General features: G+C 40.9%; 1 protein-coding gene across 1 annotated transcript in view; it reads left to right on the forward strand.

Annotated features, from left to right (window-relative positions):
* Positions 1-20194, forward strand: part of LOC308656941 (uncharacterized protein) — an 867415-nt gene extending 847221 nt beyond the window's left edge. The window contains exons 9-17 of the mRNA XM_081308320.1: positions 4553-4764; positions 5515-5563; positions 6409-6575; positions 7906-8016; positions 15684-15910; positions 16860-17003; positions 18000-18138; positions 18436-18553; positions 20117-20194. Of these exons, the coding sequence (XP_081164446.1) occupies positions 4553-4764; positions 5515-5563; positions 6409-6575; positions 7906-8016; positions 15684-15910; positions 16860-17003; positions 18000-18138; positions 18436-18553; positions 20117-20120 (1171 nt within the window). The 3' untranslated portion in view covers positions 20121-20194. The remainder of the gene's footprint in view (positions 1-4552; positions 4765-5514; positions 5564-6408; positions 6576-7905; positions 8017-15683; positions 15911-16859; positions 17004-17999; positions 18139-18435; positions 18554-20116) is intronic.
* The last annotated feature ends 213 nt before the right edge of the window (positions 20195-20407 follow it).

The following is a 20407-nucleotide window of genomic DNA, read 5'->3' on the forward strand; positions in this document are numbered from 1 at the left end:
TTCTACTGTGAGCCTTGAAAAATGTCAGCAGGGTTCCTCCCTGCTAAAAGCAGGCAACAGAAAACATGACAGAATTCCAACCCAATTTAAAATATTTATTGCAGATGACCTAGAGGGTAGACCTGGTTCTGTGGTCATTCACAGAAGTGGTAGAGAGAGCGAGTCTACATTGAGCTACAGCCACCTTGAGACTAAATTACCCCAGAGCCCTTCAGTCTAAGTTCAAGGTAGTTTAAATGTAATATCCTTGCGGGAAGGTGAGACTTTCCCAAGGGACTTCACAGATTTGGCCACTTTTCATAATAGACACTATATATAGGAGGGGCTGGAGGTTTAGACACAGTGGAAAAAAATATTGTACACAATGATTGAGGGATCCAGCCTCAAGGAACTGAAAGAAGTAGATTGAAGGGGAGGAGATTTGTTTTTGATATAATGAGACTAAATAGGATTTCATGAAAAGGAATGGGCCAGGATGTCAGGGGTTGGACATATAAAAGGAGTTCTCCTTCCCACCAAAATTATGTAATGATAGAGTGGCTGGTAGTAAGCATGGCATACAAGACCTTTGTGAAGAAACTGTCCACGTTGCTAAGAGTCCATGAAGAGATTCTTGTGTCAGTGGCCATTTTCAATCCTTCCAGGTCTAATCTCCTTTTTTGTGTCTGTTTCACCATTGCTTTCACAAACAGGCATATTGGTTTAAGATACTTTCTCCTTCAGGTCAAGAGGATCTCTCATGCATGTTACTGAGTGTCTTCAGTGACAGATGATTAATGATGGATGAACTGAGACTTGGGGACACACAGTACATGAGAGGCAGGGAGCAGCATCTGTAGACAAAGACCTGATTGCTGGAAGACAGTGAAGCAGAGTGAGAGTCAGGGAGGAGACAGCCTGACAAGGAAGGATGGTGTATGGGAGTGTTGGGATGTGATGTTGGATAACCTTGTGGGGCCAGGAATGAGGACTTCAAATGCAAGATGGGGAGTTGGAATTATTCAGGGGGATGTAGGAATACAGTTTTCACAAGCAGAGAGGGAACATGGTAAGAGCAGGACAGTGAGTTAGAAGGCTAGTGAGGCTGGGCTCAGTGGTCCCAGCAGGAGGTTCTCTCATGGCCAGGAGTGTGAGGCCAGCATGGGTAACACTGTGCAGCTGTATCTTAACAAAAGTAAACCTGACGGGAGAGTTGATCTTTGGGGGACTTCACAACCAGAGAAGGTAGTGAGGAGGAGAGTGGAAGAATCTAGACACCAGTAATGAGAGTATGATGAGGTGTGTTCTCAGGGTGATGGAGCCAAACAGTCTGATTGAAGAAATTTTGAGAAAACTGAAGCAGATCGTGGTGAGAATGAGGGATTTTCAAGGAGAGTGTGTGGAGAACACAGTAGTGGGCAGCAGGCCCTCTTGTACCCAGTTCTTCCTGAGCCTGACCTGGATTGACATGAGGCTGCTGGAAACCTCCAGACAGTTTAATTTCCGAGGACATCTATTCATTTCCCTAGGGACATAGAACACAATTATATCAGGAGGAATGTCCAATTTGCCTCTGTAGTATGTGGAAAATATAAGGATTATGGACCCGATATCTCTTCACAGTTTCATACAATTGATTTACAATAAGGAGCCAGCTCCTCTGCTGCATTGCTTATAGCTGCTAACAGCCTCCAGGTGGCAACAGAGTGTACATGTGTATGGATTGTAGGTGGTACATAGACCACAAGGAATCATAGGCTTCCGAAATGCAGAGAGGGAATGTTATACAACCACTCGACACCCCTTTCCATGGTATCCTATATTCTTTCCATGATCTTTCCTCCCTGGGGAGAGAGATCAAGAAATCTTTTTATTTCAATCACGTCATTGAGTCTCAATAGAATGTCCTCTCTACAAACAGTGATGGAGTTTAATAATACTGAGAAAATAGCCTTGAACTCATTTTTTTCTTCAAAGCCATGTGAAGTGGATGATTTTTCTTCAGGGACACTCTTTTCTGGACACCTGCCTTTGTTGTTGTTGTTCTTGTTTAGTAACATACGACAGTAGAATGTATTTTGCAAATTACACATTAGTAGAGTATAACTTATCCTGTCGATGATCTCGCTCTTTTGGTTTATGATGTGAATTTACCCTAGTTATGTATTCAAATACAAGGCTAGTTAAGGCTAGTTAGGTCCAGTTAATTCTATTGTCTTTCCTGTTTCTCTCTCCCCTCCCATCCCTTTATTTTCCTTTGTCCAATACAGTAGATTTCTATTATTCCCTTCCCCAACCTCCCTTGTCTCTGGTTAGCATCTACAAGTCAGAACATACAGCCTTTGGTGTTTGGGATTGGCTTATTTCACTTAGCATGATGTCTCCAGTTCCATCCATTTACTGGCAAATGCCATTGTTTTATTTTTCTCAATGGCTGAGTAATATTCCATTCTCTATATACATTACATTTTCTTTATCCATTCATCTGTTGATGATGTCAAATGGTGGTTTCATTCCAAGTTTTCTAAGGAATCTTCATACTGCTTTCCATAGTGGCTGCTCTAATTTTCAGTCCTACCCAAAATGTATGAGAGAACCTTTCTCACTCCATTCCCCACCAACATTTATTGTTACTTGAATTCTTTATAATTGCCATTCTAATTCAAGTGAGATGGAATCTCTGTGTAGTTTTAATTTGCATTTCTCTAATTGCTAGAGATGATAAAGAGTTGTTCGTGTATCTTTTGGCCATTAGTATTTTTTCGGCTGGGAGGTGCATGTTCAGTCCTTTGCCCATTTGTTTATTGGGTTATTTAATGTTTTCTTTTCTTTGGGGTTTTTAGTTTTTTGAGTTCTTAATACATCCTGAGGATTGAATACTCTTGTCTGAGGTGCATGTGGTAAAAATCTTTTCTCATTCTGTAGGCTCTCTCTTCACGTTATTAATTGTTTCCTTTACTGTGAAGAAGCATGTTCTCTCGGTCAGACTGAAAGCTGCGATTCTCTGATATAGTGATGTGAGCTGGAGCCTGGGGCCTAGGGTTAGATACACTCTCAGGTCCTGGGCTGGCCTTTACCAAGTGCATATCTTAGGTGCTTTCATCTCTTTCATTGTTTATTAAAATAATTTCCATAGTACCAGTTCAATAAAAATAAAAATTTTTAATGAAAGCTTTGACTCTGTAATCTCAAATCCTCAGATAACTTCTGGTGATTTGATAAATATAATTTCACAAAAGATATTTTCATTTGATATAGAGCAATTTTTCAGTAATAGTATCAATCCTGGGCCCACAAGTCTGTGCACTGACATATCCAGCTCACTTTTCTCCTTTCCTCATCTCTTTGAATTAATGTGACACCTTCACACAGAAAGTGCACAAATTGGTCTCCCTGATGATTCCACACTGAGTCCATCCTCTCCATTCATCTGTCTCCACAGCCATGTTGCCAGTGTCCTCACAAGGACTCAATTCTGCTCAGATGTGAAGACTGAGTTTCAGTCCCTCCTGCCCCCTTAATCTGGGTTGTGTTCATCTTGATTCTCTGTCTCCCTCAATATCAGCTTCTGGAGCCTGTGGTTCTCATGTCAGGTAGCACACTCATCTGACAGATGTGGGCAACCTTGCACTCATTACAAACCTCTGAGGGTCATGCAAGAGAAGAAACACCTGTCCCTCATGTGGAGCACTCCCTGGCATGGGCTCAGTGTGTGTCACTGGTGTGTAGTTCTTGAAGCACATGTGATAATTTAGGGAGGTTCACCATCTTTTCTTCATACTGAACTCTCTAGGATGATCCCACAATCCCAGTCAAGACTCAGCCTACAGGCTCAGTTGGATGATAGTGTTCTGGTGTCTCACAGGGAATTTTTGAACATCTGCTTTTCAAACCTCTCTTTTTTTCCCTCAGGTCTCTAAATTATTTCTGACTTCTAGTGGCCAGAATATTGATATTATACAATCCCACATGTAAATGTTCATAATTTTCTGTTCATCAGATGTATCCATTATATGTTAGGCATATACAGTAGTTCTATTAGTAATAATGCCTGTATATAAAATAAGTCAGTCAGAGTAAGATTTAAAATATTCCAGGGATGATTCTTCCCCAGTTCTCTACTTTCATATAGTTTTCCTTCTACTATGATTTTGCTTAACTTTGATAATCTCTATCTGATTAAAAGCTCTGTCTAGATCTCTAGTGTTATTATTGCCTTTTATACTGGGGAGCTATAGGTGTCTATAACTTCCATATTTCTTGAATATTTTCAAGAATTGGAAGCACACTTGCCTCCTGTCAAGTTTATCATACTGGATATGCCAGAATCATCAACAAAATGAAAGTATCAGTCCCAATGTCTTTATTTTTATGTGGTAGTGAGGATAGAACCCAGGGCCTCATGCATTTGAGGCAAGTGCTCTAACTCCAAGCTACAACCCCAGCCCTGAAAGTATCAGTCTCTATAAGCTACACATCAATACTCAGACTTTCTTGTGCAAGGCTGCTTTCTTGATTAGGTGACTCTTTTGGTTCAATAGTTGTGTCACAGGATAATAGTTCCTGTTTTATTTTCAGAACTGAATTTGGATACTTGCATTGAACTGCAGAACCTTCCCAAGCTTGAGGGTGATGCCCTTGGAGGCTTGGCTGTCAAAACACCTGGATGTGAGCCGCATGTCCTCACTGATACCACGAGTGTCCTGAAAGAGAAGATCATGAAAAGAAAACAACTCTTCAGCAAGTGGAGAATGGCATGCAGATTCCCTGGACTTCAAGCTTCGGGTAGAGTGGTGACAGCTCCTGTGGCCCTGGGATGCACTTTCCCATTTTAGCTTTCTCTATGAGGATGTAGCTCCTTCTGCTGTGTTTTCTCTTCACCATTGGTTCTTTCCAAAACAGATGGAGACTGTCTGGTCTTATGTCTCTATTTTATGGTCTCCCACCCTGAGAGGCCCTTCCATCTCCACCTCCTGTTTGCATTCTGAAGTCTGCTCTGTTCCTACATCTGCTGTCCTGATATTCCCTGTAACTGCCACGGGAAAGCCCAGCTTAATTGGGGGTCCTAATCCCATGAAGAGCATCTTTCAGACACATGCCACCTTCCCTGGAATCACACACTTTTGATCTAACCACCTTCCTTGACTCCGCTGCCTCTTTCTCCTGGGAACATGGCTCCTTCTTGGACCCTCCTTGGCAAACAGGACTAAGTCAACCCTGGATTCTTATCTTGTACACACAGAGGAAAATTGTGAAAACTGATGGGAAAGATTATGACAACTGAACTTCATCTGGGCTGTAGGTGGCAGACCCAAACAGGTCTGGAGTCATTTTGTCTTCACCCCTTAGCCCACTCCATTTTCCATGACTCCTTCTTCTGCTCATTCCTGATCTAAATTGCAATAACTCTCAAGATTTCCTGCAGATCTTATTCCTGTCTAGCCAAGGTGACTGAAGAACCCACATGGGCTCTGTGTTGAGATGGGTGAAACAGCACTATGTAATGACTCCTGGATGTTTTTGAATTATTTGCAGAAAACCATGAAAATGATGATGAAAAAGACCAAAATTCACTGAATTCCAGGTAACAACAAATAATCTGGAGATTGTAAGAAAGGGCAAAATAAGGGGTTAAGGATAACCTGAAAGAATAGACCATGAGGTCAAAAGTAGACACATTTGATGACCAAATGTAAAAAAGACTACTGTTGGCAGTGGTGATGTTGACTAAGCCCAGTGTGATGGAGCCCTTTAGCCAGGTTATCTTTTATCTTCCTGGTGCTGGTACAGTGAGTGTGACTGAGAAGAACTGCACAGTCAGTCTTGGGCATTTCTTCCTTTTAACAAAAATCACTTGTTTATTTTTAAGTTGAATAATCAGAATTAGAGGCATAGTATCTTTCTATACTATGGCCTGATAATCACAGACAGGTATGTCATAGCAAGAAAAGCAGAAATATGCTCCCTTTCTACCCCTTTCACCCCCCCCAAAAAAAAAGTATTATGTCAAAAAAAAAATGGATAGAAAAAGTTCTAGAAGGCACACATTCTTTGGGCACTCTCTCATGTACCAGGCTGTATTTGCTGGCCATCTATATGTAAGTGTCAATATCAGTCCTGCCCTAGGTTCAACTACAGCTTTGCTTCTTATTGTATGATCCTTCTGTAGTTGTAATTTATAGATGAAGTTGAGCCTCCTTTCTCATCAGCTTGTAATCTGGCCAGTACACTGGACACTGGTGCTCTCCCTCTCTCTCTCATATCATGGCACCTGAACTATGTTCATCAGATGAAAATAATTTTATGGATCACTTTTGAAATGAGGGATCTGTTTGGGGACTCCACCCTTCATCTTTAAATCAGGACCAACTGGGAGGCTGTAGCTTCTAAACCACCTTGATTTTTTTCTGTTATTCTTCCTTGTCTCAGCATTCCCAGTGGTGAACTGCAGGAGGAGAAAGAGGATGACCTCCTGCTGGGGAAAACTTATTTTCTACCCTCGGATCATCCTAATTCATCTAACACACAAGAACTTGTCAGAAGCTCTGTCTTCTCATCAGCTGAGCCTAAAGTCAGTTCTGCTGTGGATGAAGCCAGTGAGTACTCCTATCATAATTTAGATGAATCTAACTTGTCTCCCCGAGAAAGCAAAAATTCTCTGCACTCAACTCTACTGTGTAGGCTGAGATATATGCATGTAGAGGCAGGAGACCCATTTTGTTTCAGAGTAGGTACAGAGGTCAGGTGGATCTTAACCTTTGCTGTTTTCCTATGGCCTGGTCAGGTTTATTTCATTGTTGCCTTTTCTGTGTCAGCCATATATTTGCATGTAGGTTGCAATTAAGAGGGAGCACATCATGAGCACTTCAGAGACTCTGACTGATTCTGTCTTTAAAGTATGTCCGCTGTGCTTGGCATGGGGCTCAGGCCAAAAATCCCAGTGGCTTAGGAGGCTGAGACAGGAGAATGAATTCAAAGCCAACATCAGCAACAGTGGGGTGCTAAGAAATTCAGTGAAACCCAATTTGTAAATTAAACACAAAATAGGGCTGGGGATGTGGCTCAGTGGTCAAGTCCCCTGAGTTAAATCTCTGGTGTCCCCCCGCAAAGAAAAATATGATGTTCACCATTTCTATTCATGATCTTTTCTGCCTGTGGATCAAGATCAATAAATTCCTTTTTTTGTCCCATGCCCTGGTGTCTCTGTAGAATGTTCTCTCCAGAAAATGTAACTAAGATTAATCATATTTGGATAATAAACATGAACACATTGTTACTTCAAAGCCCTCTTTGTCAATTGGATTACTTTATTTTAGGAACTTTTGTATGGGCACCACCCACCCAAGAATACCTAGGCACATGTACAAAAGATGACATGTCCATTGGACACATGATTTCTGTCACTGTGCCTGGGTCGCTAGGTTGGGTCAATTTGCAGGGACATAAAAAATGGGTTTTCCAGGAGTGGTTAGCAAAGGAAGAATTGGGATTGTTACTGAACCCTCTTTTCCTTTCAACTTCCTCAGAGAAGGCCCAAGGGCCTTTGAGTGGACATGTGAGCCCATACATATCATAGATGCAAGTTTCCCATGCACAGGTGGAATCAAGAGCCCAAAGGAGCAGTTGTCCATCAGATAAATATAGAGATCCCTCTTGTGTGTAATACACATTGTTTATACATGTGCTTTATCATATATAATGGGTATACATGAAGTATATCATTATTATGCATACTTTTTAATTCCTTAGGATGAGTTTTCCTTTCTTTAATAATGTGTTTGTTTCTCCTTTGATTTTGCTTGATTTTTATTATCTCTTTCTTCCCCAAAGCACAACCTACCTCCACTCTGATTTTCTAGTGTTTGGCAAATATATCTGGGTGCTATTGGATTTTACAAATCCTGTCTTTCTTGCACATACTTACAGAGCATGTCCTCAATGATGCCACAGTTGTCTGCAAACAAAGGATAATTGTAAGAAAAACTCTGATGAGCAAGAGGAAACTAGCATGCAGATTCCCTGGCCTTCAGGCTTCAGGTATGTTGGCTCTGGGATGCACTTGACTCCTTTTAACTCTATAAGCCTGGAGCTCATCCTTCTGCAGTGATTTCTCTTCACCTGTGCTTGTCTCCAACAGCAGATGGAGCCTCTGTTGGGTCTTATCTGTATTTCCCATGGCCTTGTAGCCCTGACCTGCCCTTCCATCTACATTTCCTGTTTACATTCTGAACTCTGCTCTGTTCTCACACCTGGTCTCCTAATATTCTTGATAACTGACACAGGGAAGCCCAGTCAGATTAGGGTCCCAACCTTATGAAGAGCATCTTTCAGACACATGCTACCTTCCCTTAAATTCTATACTTTCTAGACTTTTTTGCCTTCTGTACCTGATTTCCTTGACTTCATTACCTCTTTCTGTTGGGAATGAGTCTTTCCTAAGTTACTAGCACATGGATCTCTCTCTGGGGGTTTTCATAGGGAACAAGTCTAACTCAAACCTGGGTTGTTATCTTTTTTTAATATATTTTTTTTTAGTTGTAGTTGGACATAATGCCTCTATTTCACTTATTTATTTTTATGTGGTGCTGAAGATCGAACCCAGGGTCTTGTACATGCGAGGCGAGTGCTCTACCACTAAGCCACAAACCCAGCTCCCTGGATTGTTAACTTAAACGTGCAAATTAAAGTGTCATTTTTTATTATGTTTTTTATTACTTTTTAGTTATTCATGAGAGTAGAGCCCATTTTGATATCATATAGAAGCATGGAATATATCTTAATCTAATTAGGACCCCAGGCTTTTGATGTACATAAAGGTGACATTCTCTGCATTGTGTTCCTATATGTACACAGCAAAATTATGTCAGGTTCATTACTTTTCTTACCATTCATTTCCTTTCCTTACCGTACTCTTTTTCCTTCATTTCCCTTTGTCTAATACCTGGAACTTGTATTCTTCCCCTCTTCCCTCCTTAGTATAGATTAGCTTCCAAATGTCAGAGAAAACATTTGATATTTGTATTTGGGGAGATTGACTTAATTCACTTAGCATGGTAGTCTCCAGATTCATCCATATATTGGCAAATATCATAAAGTTATTCTTCTTTATGGCTGAGCAATACATGTGTGTGTATATATATATATCAAAACCTAGGTTGAATCCATAGCTTAGCTATTGTGAATTGTGCTGCTAAAAACATTGATGTGACTATATCACTATAGTGTGCTGAGGATAGCCTCTTCAACAAATGGTGCTGGAAAAACTGGAAATCCATATGTGGTCAAATGAAATTTAGTCCCTCTCTCTTAAAACTGAACTGAAAGCATATCAAAGACCTTTGAAGTAGACCAGAAACCCTGCATCTACCAGAAGAACATGTAGGCCCAACACTCTAACATCGAGGCTCAGGAACTGAATCCCTTAAGTACACTCCTAAAGTTCAAGAAATAAAATCAAACATCCACAAATGGGATGGCAACAACCTGAATAGTGTTAAAACTGATGAGCAATCATCCTGGATAAAAAGCTGTATTGCAAGACCAGAAGATGGTGAGATAGTGGAAAGCTGCATTACCTTGTCTCATGAGCACAGCAGCAGGAATATATCCACTTACTGAGGTTGATGAAAAAGGAATTTCACAAAATATAATAGTGTACATTCAATTGGACTAGGGAATCAGAAATTTGAGTACAAAAACAAAGAATAAGAATATATAGACGCCAACGCACCTGCCACATGGGTACCGAAAGCAGCAAAGATTCCCCACAAATGGAGGGGAGAACACAGAGAAACACAGATTTAGTACAGAAAAACCTGAGATCAGAAAAGCTGCCTAAACTTGGTTGATCCAGAGGTTGCAATATTTAAAATCTTAGCAATTAGAGAAATGTAAATCAAAAGTACACTGAGAATTCACTCACCCCACTCAGAATGGTAAATATTAAAAATAAAAGCAACAGTAAATGATGGCAAGGATGTGGGGAAAGAGATTCACTTAATACATTGCTGGTGGAATTGCAAATTGGTACAACCATTCTGGAAAGCAGTGTGGAGCTTTTTTATAAAATGTGGAATGGAACCGCTATTTGACCCCATTATCCCACTCCTCACTTTATACCCAAACAACTTAAAATCAGCATACCGCAGTGACATAGCCACTTCAATATTTAATAGCAGCTCAATTCACAATAGTCAAGCTACAGAACCAACTTAGGTGTCCTACATCAGATGAATAGATAAAGAATTTGGTATACATACAAAATGGAATACTACTCAGCCATAATGAAAAATAAAATTATATCATTCACCAGTAAATGGATGGAACTGGAGACTATCATGCTTTGTGAAATAAGGCAGTCCCAAAACCCAAAGGCAGAATGTGGATGCTAACTCACAACAAGGGAGTGAAAGATTAGAGGTTCATTGGAGTAAACAAAGGAGAATGAAGAGAAGGGGGGAACATGTAATAGGAAAGACAGGAGAATGAATAAGACACGTCTTTCCTATCTTCATGTATGAATATACAAACAATGAAGTTCTTCGTCATGTACAACCACAATAATGGGGGATCCTATTTTCAACAAGTTATAATTATTCTATGTATGTATAATATGCCAAAATATGCTATTATGTAAAAATAATATTTTAAAAAGGAATTTTCAATAAAAATACTGTATTCCTAGATTTGGGGTTGTAGCTCAGTGGCGGAGCACTTACTGATTGGATCCTCAGCACCACGTAAAAATAAATAAAGTAAAAGTATTAAACAAAAATAGCTCTGCCAAAAGAAAAATACTGTATTCCTAATATATATATATATATATATATATATATATATATATATATATATATATATATAGTAATTCCCACCACTTCAAGTTGGGATGTTAATATATTAGCCTACATAGTTGTCTCCTACTATCTAATTCTTGAACTAATTTTCTATTTCAGTTTGTTTTTTATTATTGGTACCACTGTTAAATACAAAGCACCCGACAATAAGTAATGCTGAAGAGCTCTAGTAACAAAAAGCATGATATTGTCACAAAAATAGACCCAAAGACCAATAGGTCAGAATAGAAGACAGAGACAAATTCACATACGTAGAGCCCTGTGGTACTTAACAAAGGTGCAAAAATATACATTGGAGAAATGAGCCTTTTTATTAATAAATGGTTCTGGGACAACTGGATAACTATATAGAAAAATAACACTAAAACCCTATTTCTCACCCTGCACAAAACTCAAATGAAAATGGATCAAACACTTAGGAATTAGACCAGAAAACTTACAACTGTTAGAAAAGAACGTAGGGCCAACATTCTACATATTATTGCTGGCACCAGCTTCCTCAAAAGTACATGAACTGAAACTATGAATAAATAAGTGGGACGCCATCAAACTACAAAACTTCTTCCCAGCAAAGGAAAGAAAGAAGAGTGTGAAGAGAGAGCCTACAGAATGGGAAAAATATCTTGGTCAGCTACTCATCTGATTAGGGATTAATACCCCAAATATATAAATAACTCAAAGCACTTCATACAAAAATATCCCAAATAACCCAATCAATAAATGGGCAATAGAAAAAATGAAATAGAAACTTCTTAACAAAAAAAAATTACAAATAGCCAAATAGATGAGAAAAGGTTCAACATCACTAGCAATTAGGGAAAGCAAATGAAAGCAATACTAAAATTTTACCTCACTCCAGAATTGCAATGTTCAAGAATATACATAAAAAACATGCAGGCAAGGTTGTGGGGAAAATGTACACTTGTATAGTGTTAAGGGGACTGCAGACTAGTACAAGTCCAGAAACCACTATAGAGATTCATCAAAAAACTAGACTGTGGAATCAACCCAGATGCCCTTCAATAGATGAATGGATAAAAAAAAATGTGGCATTTATACACCATGGAGTATTACGCAGCACTAAAAAATGACAAAATCACGGAATTTGCAGGGAAATGGATGGCACTAGAGCAGATTATTCTTAGTGAAGCTAGCCAATCCCTAAAAAACAAATACCAAATGTCTTCTTTGATATAATGAGAGCAACTAAGAACAGAACAGGGAGGAAGAGCAGGAAGAAAAGTTTAACATTAAACAGAGACATGAGGCAGGAGGGAAAGGGAAAAAAAAAAGGGAAATCACATGGAAATGGAGGGAGACCCTCATTGTTTTACAAAATTAAATATAAGAGGTTATGAGGGGAATGGGATAACAAACATGGAGGGAAATGAATTACAGTAGATGGGGTAGAGAGAGAAGATGGGAGGGGAGGGGAGGGGGGATAGTAGAGGATAGGAAAGGTAGCAGAATACAACAGTCACTAATATGGCAGTATGTAAAAATGTGATGTGTAACCGATGTGATTCTGCAATCTGTATTTGGGGTAAAAATGGGAGTTCATAACCCACTTGATTCTAATGTATGAAATATGATTTGTCAAGAGCTTTGTAATGTTGTGAACATCCAATAAAAAAAAATGGAGACAATAGATCAAAAAAAAAAAAACTAGAGATGTAAACATCCTATGAGGATCTGCCCACTCCTTGGTATTTTGCCAGAACTTCTAAAATCAGCATACTACAGTGACAGCTACCTCAATGTTTATAGCAGCACATTTCACAATAGCTAAATTATGGAATCACCTTAATAGATAAATAAATTTTATAATTCTGACACATATATATGATATGTGTGTAAACACACACACACACTGGGGTTTTTCAAAGGCATAAAAGAAAATGAAATAATGACATTTACAGGTAAATGGATAGCAATGAGAATATCATGCTACGTGAAATAAGCCAAACACAAAAACTCAAAACTTGAATGTTTACTCTCATGCAGAAACTAGAGTAAAACAAAGGAAATGGGGAGGGCAGAATAGGATATCATACAGATAAAGGAAAGAGCAGTAATGGAGAAGATTGAGAGGCAGAGTGCAGAGATGGGTAAGGGGAGGCAATGCAGATGATTGTTTTTTGTTGTTATAGATGAACACAATATATTTATATATATTTTTAACCTGGTGCTTAGGATTGATCAAAGGGACTCAGGCATTTGAGGCAAGTGTTCTCGACTAAGCCACAACCCCAGCCCCAGAATGAATTCTTAAAAAGTTGTTACGTGGACATATAAATATACCACAGGGGACGCCACCTTTATGCATAGGTAGAAAGAAGCAATCAAATATAAATTAATAGATGAGCAAAAAGAAGTTTAGTAGAGTAGATGAAAAAGATTTGGGAAATGTTAGGGGGAATGGGAGAAAAAAGAGAAAGGGATGGGGGAAATCATGAACTGAAGTCAAATTGCATGTGTGTATGATTTTGTCCGAATGAACCCACTACTATGTATAACTACACAGTTCTAATCTTAAAAAAGAAATATAGGTAAGAAAATCATTATGAAACCTAAAAAGGCAAAAACAAATTTCTATGGAAGTTTGGCTATAGGTGGGAGACACATACTGGCCTGGAGCCTGTGTTTTCCAATGTCATTTATAGTAGGACAGGTTTTACTACATTTTTATATTTTACATGATCCAACTGGCAAAAAGGGGCACTGAGACATTAATAGACAAGCTGGGCTTACAGGGCTTAGAGACCTAATCAGGTGCTTGGCTTTTTAGTTGCTCTTCCTTCCACCTCACTAGGCTCCGTCTCAGTATCACAGACCTTCCACACTCTCTAGAAGGGCTTCCTTTTCTTCACCTAGGGGGACCTCAGTATGTGGCACAATGCTCCTATCCCTAAGGAAACCAGGGCTGTGGAAAAGTGCTGGGTGGCAGGCACATTTATTCCACGTGGTAGACATCCACTTGTGCCCCAGTCTCTTGCCTGCCTCTTCAGATAAGCATGTTCACCAGATTTCTCTGGCTCTCTTCAATATCCAGCCTCTATCTTGCCTCCCTAGTTTTAATTTGAGTGTTAACAGAGGTCCCACTCCCCAGCCTCTTGACATAACATTCCACTCTGTGTCTTCTGTTTTCCCTTTTGGGGACACCAATTGATTCACGCTCTCCAATCACCTCCATGGCCATATCCTCAATCACTTCTGCTCAGGTTTCTCTAAGTCTGAGCCTTGACATTCTCATGCCAGATATTCTTGGGTCATGTTAATCCTTATTTTCTCTGTTGCGCTGAATACACATTTTTCAGTTAATGACCTCAAGTGTCAGATGAAAGTGGACTATTTCATGGACTTTTTATTGTGGCCTGTAAGTAAGATATATCTGTGAACTGCTAAGCAGAGTACCCAGCTGGCACGAACTGCTCAGCATATATTAGGTTGCTGCCTTGCCCTTTTGGAGCTGCCATGGTGGGTGTGGTGTTGAGTCTCCTCTTCACTTCCTCCTGACAGGGCTTCCCTGTCACTGTGTTCCCATGTACCAGCTGAGATGCAGCAGCATGGCTCAGTCCCTGCTCTTCCTCTTGTTCCCAGCCCCAGAGGCCTGAACTGGAACCTGGCTCTGACCCACGCTCCTCTTAGCAGGAACTCCTTTTATTGATAGTTTACATTTTGATGAACTTTTGTAATACAGAGAATTTGAACCCAAGTTCTTCTATGTGTGCCAGACCTGCCATACTCTATAGAGTGGTTTCTTTTTCTTCATTCTACCACTGAACTGCACCCCAGCCCTTGATAAATATTTTAACATATACATATTTCACATATATGCATATGTATATGTATTTTATAGATGTATGTGATTTTGTGCATATTGAAGTTTCACTACAAGGCATTGTACTAGAAAGCACATAGAAAATTATACATAAAGGTGGTTTGTGAAACTGTACCTAACAAGTTTTTACTGGAAGTTACATTCATGTGGAATATCCATCCATCAAACATTTTTTTCCTAAATAATAGAAACATATCAATCTGTTAACTTTTGCTTTTCTATGTGACATATATACGCTAATGATATGAGAAGGAAGTCCTGGCACCTTAGATCTTGTGTGGTGAAGGCTAGACTGTGCATGATATGGGATGCAGGCTGTTTGTGATGTCCTTGACACTGGTTGTTTTTACTCCCTAGATTCAGGTATTTCCTCTGTATTTGGGGTGTTGGCATAGATTTCTAACTCTGGTCCTCCACAGCTCTTCTTTCTCTTCTCCTGGCTCAGATACTGTCATTGTCACCAGGACAAATGGTATAAATATGACAACTAAAGGGCTTGGACACAATGAAGGAAAATTATTAATGCAAATAGCTGTTGGTCCTCTGTGTGTCATGGGAATTTAGAAAATTTTCTGTGTGTGACATCCTTTTTCCTGACAGAGAAAGCATCGTCCATGTTCCTTGACTCCTCTGTGGCTGCCTTTCTTCTCATTCTTCTTCTTGCCACAGTTGTCCTATTGCTCTCTTTTGGTCATTGCCCTGTACACATTCTTATTCACTTGTCTGTGCCTTTTCTATCCAGAAAACTTTATGTTTATAATATTGTCCTGAATAGCCCACTTGTCAATGAAGACAGAGTTTGTCTTTTGGAACGTTTATCATTATGTAATGATGTAAGAAAGATTATAAAAATAAAGAAACCAAAAGGTGTCTATGGGCTTGAGCCACCCTGCATTTCTGAAGGCTGCCTTTCTTGAACCTGGGCTCTTTCACTGTCTCTGCACTGGTGAGAACTGAGGATATTATCATGAATAACAGCAGATCCTTATTATTGTGGTTTTCTTTTTCAGAGCTGGATTCAAATGATCCTTCAGGAATGAAGAACTCTCTGAAGCTAGAGGGTGATTCTATGGATGGCTCCTTCGCCAACAAGCATGGCTGCCACATCATAGGCCACATCGATGACTATACTGCTCTCAGAGAGCAGATTGGGGAGGGGAAACAGCTGGTTGAAAAGATCCAGTCTCTCCTGAGGCCCACATGCAACTTCCTGGGCCTTGAAGCTCAGAGCTCAGAGGTAGTCACACCTGTAGCTCCTGGGTTCACCCTTTCTTTGTGCCCTTTGTCCTTAATTCTAGTTTCTTCTCCTCTATTTACTTTTGTGGCCTGCATCTCCCAATGACAGAGAAAGCATCTTCCAATTATTCTAGCCAAGCCCTTGCTTCCCTATCTCCTGATTCATTCTATGTTCTACTCTGTGGTACAGGAAGCCAACTAGATATTCTCCCTCAGAGCCACAGAGATGTCTGTGCAGTGTTGCCACCATCCTCAGTAAAGTATTTGTTAAGAGTTGATGCCCATATGATGTTGAAATCAGCACTGTCTCATGGTTCATTATCTGTTACAGTCATGCTGGCCCATGTGGATTAAAATCAGTCAGATGGACAGGTAGTAAGGGATTTGCATCCTTATATGTGGAAAGAGTAAGAACCTGGCAATGGGAGGGAGGCAATCTGCAAATGCTTCTCAGAGTGCATCTCTGTTCAGAGACAACAAGGGCCAATGGCTGTGCTATCTGAGCCACCAGAGACCCATGGATGTATAGACAGAGCCTTGCATCCAGGTAACCCCCACTTCAGGGCAAGACACAGACCCCTATTTATAAACCAACTAAGGGGCCACAGGCCCAATGTGAGAAGTCACCTCTTGTGCCTCAAGTTCACTGGTGCAGAGGGGTCTTTTATTGCATGCGAGGAAGGTAAAAGGTCTGTAGAGGACATGACATGGGAATGAGCTTTGACAGCCTTATATAGGGTGTCCAGGTGAGGAGTCATTCCAGGTAAAAGGAGCCACACTTAAGTCCTGGGACCTCAAAGGGATGAGCTAGGGTTTTCCAGGTTCAAGCAGCCCCTGCTTTGTGCCTCATCAACAAAGGAAGCTTGAGTCTTGTGCAGGGCTGCAATGTCATGAGCCCTGAGATGTCTCAACTTCAGTGATGTCCATGGCTCCCTCCCACCTTTCCACAGGCACCAAGCAGCAAATGTTTCCATGAGCTAAGAAGCAGTGCTCATGCCCTGCAGCACATCCTAGATGAGTCAGCCTCGCTCCTGACCAAGTTCTGGAGAGCAGCTTTACCAAGCTTCCACGGCCCTGGGCTGCCTGGCAAAGTGGTAAGAGGCCAGTGTTGTCTTCTGGTATAAGCTTTGTTCTTCTGCCCCATGAGATTCTGTATTCTCAGTTCCAGGGCTTTCTGAGGGTCAGGAGCTACATAGGTTGTGCTGGATCTTAATATAGCATCCTGGAGGGAGACCCCTAGTGGATGTTTTCATTGAAGCTCTGATTACCTTACTTTGTCCTCACACCCCAAACTCCAAGATAATAATTCAAAGAGAAGAAAAGGAAATGGAGAAGCACAGACATAGATGCCCTGGTAATCTATAAATATCTGCTTCCAATAAATCTGAAGTTTGAGCTAAAATTCAGGGGCCTTTGAAGCTTCTCCATTCCTCAGGGCTTCTTGGTCAAAAGATCAAAGGAAGTCACTGTGATCCTGCAGCTTCTTTCAGTCATGCTCCTAGAATCCCAACACACCTTTTATCTCTGTTCCAGTCTGGGGAAAAGGTAGAGCCCCTAAAGAATTGTCCTGCCTTGGGTGGGCTAGTATCTGGATCCGCTCACCAGTTTTTATTTCCATATTAATGTAACTGGTATGTTTGGGGAAAAACTATGCTAATTACAAGGAAGCACTTTACCATCTTCAGATTCGTACAGACATTTTGAAATGTGAACACTGTCATCAGGTAGCCCTGTGTCCCAGACATAGTATCTCTGAAATTCCAAGTCCTGCATGCATGGGAGAAGAAGGGTGAGACAAAACTTCTGCAAGGACTGATTTGGAGGTCTTGTTCACAGTTGGGAGTTGCTGTGGGTCTGGAGTCAGGGTCTCCTTGATCCTTGATTGGGGGCTTTCAGGTTCTCAACATTCCTACCTGTGGTCTTTTTTCCAGCTGTTCTGAACTGAGGGATTGAGAAGCTATAATGAAGGAAACTCAGTCTGCAAGTGCTGAGAAGATTATAGAGTTCTACTTCTGATTGGCAGGAACCACAAAGAACTGGATATGTTTGGTGTCCAAACTGTTGTCTGAGAGCTTGTCCTTCTTCCCCAGGATGAGTCAATGGAGAGGGAGCTCCTGGATCTGCGAGCCCAAGTATCCAAACAGGAGAAGCTCCTTGAGAGCACAGCTGAGCGTCTGAAGACTGCCAACCAGCAGAAGGAGAACATGGAGCAGTTCATTGTCAGCCAGCGTAGGTGCCCCTGAGCTGTGGAGCAGCAGAGGAAGGGCTGGTCTTGTAGATGTCCCACTTGTGCTGCAGATAAACAGTGACCACAGAGGCACTGGAATGTTGGGAAGGGAGAGTCTGATGCACTGGGCCCAACCCTCCTGTGACATGAGCAATTGTGGTTGCAGAGGGAGCAGGGACAAAGGGGTCAGCAAGAGGGCATGATTGAGGGGTGAGAAGAAAATGCTCTAGAAAATGCATGCCCAGCAAGTAGAGCCTAGCTGGAAATTCCTTCTTTGTGGGGCTCTTTTCTTCATTCAGTGACCAGGACACATGATGTTTTGAAGAAGGCAAGGACTAACTTGGAGCTAAAGCAACGATTGCGTCTTACACAGTCACAGAGCCTGCTTCAAATACATCACCATGTGACATCAGATCTGTAAGTGACCCTGACCTCCTTTACCTTCTAGGAGATATCTGGTCCACCGCACAGGTCTTAGCTCCTGGATAGCCTCCTCTTAAGACTCCATACCTTCACCCTCCTGCCCGCTCAGCTTTCTACTCTGTTATCATTCTCCTCTCGTCACCATCTCTCCCCTTTAGCCCAATTTTCTCTCCTTGATGTCAGTCAAGCAAGGAGTCAGAGAAATGCAGTTCAGTTGGTCCTTGAGGGAAGAAACTTTCAAAGTCTCCCTGTGAATCAGTTGTCTACCAAGAGATCTCGAGGCCATATGTGCATTCTGGACTTTCCTGAACTACTTTATGAAAAACCAAATAAGGCATAACCTTATAAATTGACTTTAGTGCACAAAATTAGGTTAAGAACAGCATTTTATTTTAACACCTCATTTTCTTTAAAAAACATGAAGGAAGATCCACTTGGTCTCCTGGATATAAAAGAAAAAACTGATAATGAAAAAAAGACACTTTAAGGGAAATTTGTATTATATCTATCTATCTATCTATCTATCTATCTATCTATCTATCTATATATATATATATATATATATATATATCAGATATTCTCTACATTTATTTAAATGCTGTGCTAATAATTCCCTAGAAATCCTATTAAGAGAAACTTGATGTGTAACTGATTGTTTTAAATATGAGACATTAAACCTTTAAACTTATATGGTAAACATCAGAGCAGTTGAGCCTTCTAGGAATGTTCCTAAGTTGTACCCTGAGAGCCTTGACACACAGAGTGTGATCAAGCATGGGATGTATATTAACTAGCTCTTGCTTTCTAATTCCCTTTGGATCTTCTCTGAGGATTGCTTTCTTTCCTGAGTCTCTTATCACAACACTTAGAGGATTGGCTCTGTACAGCCTCCTCCTATCGCTGCCAAGTTAACCCACAGCCTCCAGTTCCTGCTGGCTCCCTCCAGTGTGCAGCCCACCCTCTCCTTGTTCATGATTTCTGGTCTCTAACTCCAGGCTTAATGTCAACTGGTTGTATGCCTTTGGCTGGCCCCTTTGCCTCTGTGAGCTACTACCCTTCATCTGTTAAAGGTGGACCTAGACTTAGATAATCTCTGAGGTCCCTGCCAATTTGACTTCTCCTTAAGAAAAATGAGACACACACTTAACAGGGGAACTTGCCTCAATATGTCCTCTTCAGTACAGGCTGTTTCTACATGTGTGTGTTTCATGCTCCATCCTTATTTTCCTAGAATATGACAAAGGCCTTTATTTTTCTTCAGACCATATAACATGTAGTATGAACTGGGTAATAAAAGGACAGTAGTAGGATCTGACCATATGATATGCAGTAGGGCTATGGCTGGGGCACCAGGGATTTGGGTGCACAGGGAAACTTATCCTCTAAGCTGGAACCTGGAATCTCCTCCAGACCCAGTGCATCCCCTTGACTCATTCTTTTTACCACCTCCCACCATGTTTATACCTTCCTGCATGCTTTGCCCTAATTCCAGTGTCTGGGCATCATAAGTGGGGTCTAACAGTTCCATCTGAACAGGATTCTTTTGTTTACTTGCAGGTGAAATCCTTAAGGGTCCTTCTGTGTGCTCCAGCATTGAGACTCTTGCCTTCCAGGAGCCACAAAAGAAGCAAAGCCACCACAGGTCCCTTAAACACGAGGAAGCCTAGGCCTAACCTCCTCACCACATCTGAACAACTGTCTATCTGCTAAGGAGCACCTGGGCCCTATTCCTTCAAATCTGGTGCAGGTCTGAAGAGGTGATCAGAAATGTCTCCTACTAGGGTAGGCAGAAAGGCAGAATGACTTCCTGGCAGTGATGGAATACCAGTAGTCAAATACCACCAGGCC

This window comes from Spermophilus citellus, assembly GCF_964194105.1.
Source record: "Spermophilus citellus genome assembly, chromosome: 9".
In the NCBI taxonomy this organism is placed as follows: Eukaryota; Metazoa; Chordata; class Mammalia; order Rodentia; family Sciuridae; genus Spermophilus; species Spermophilus citellus.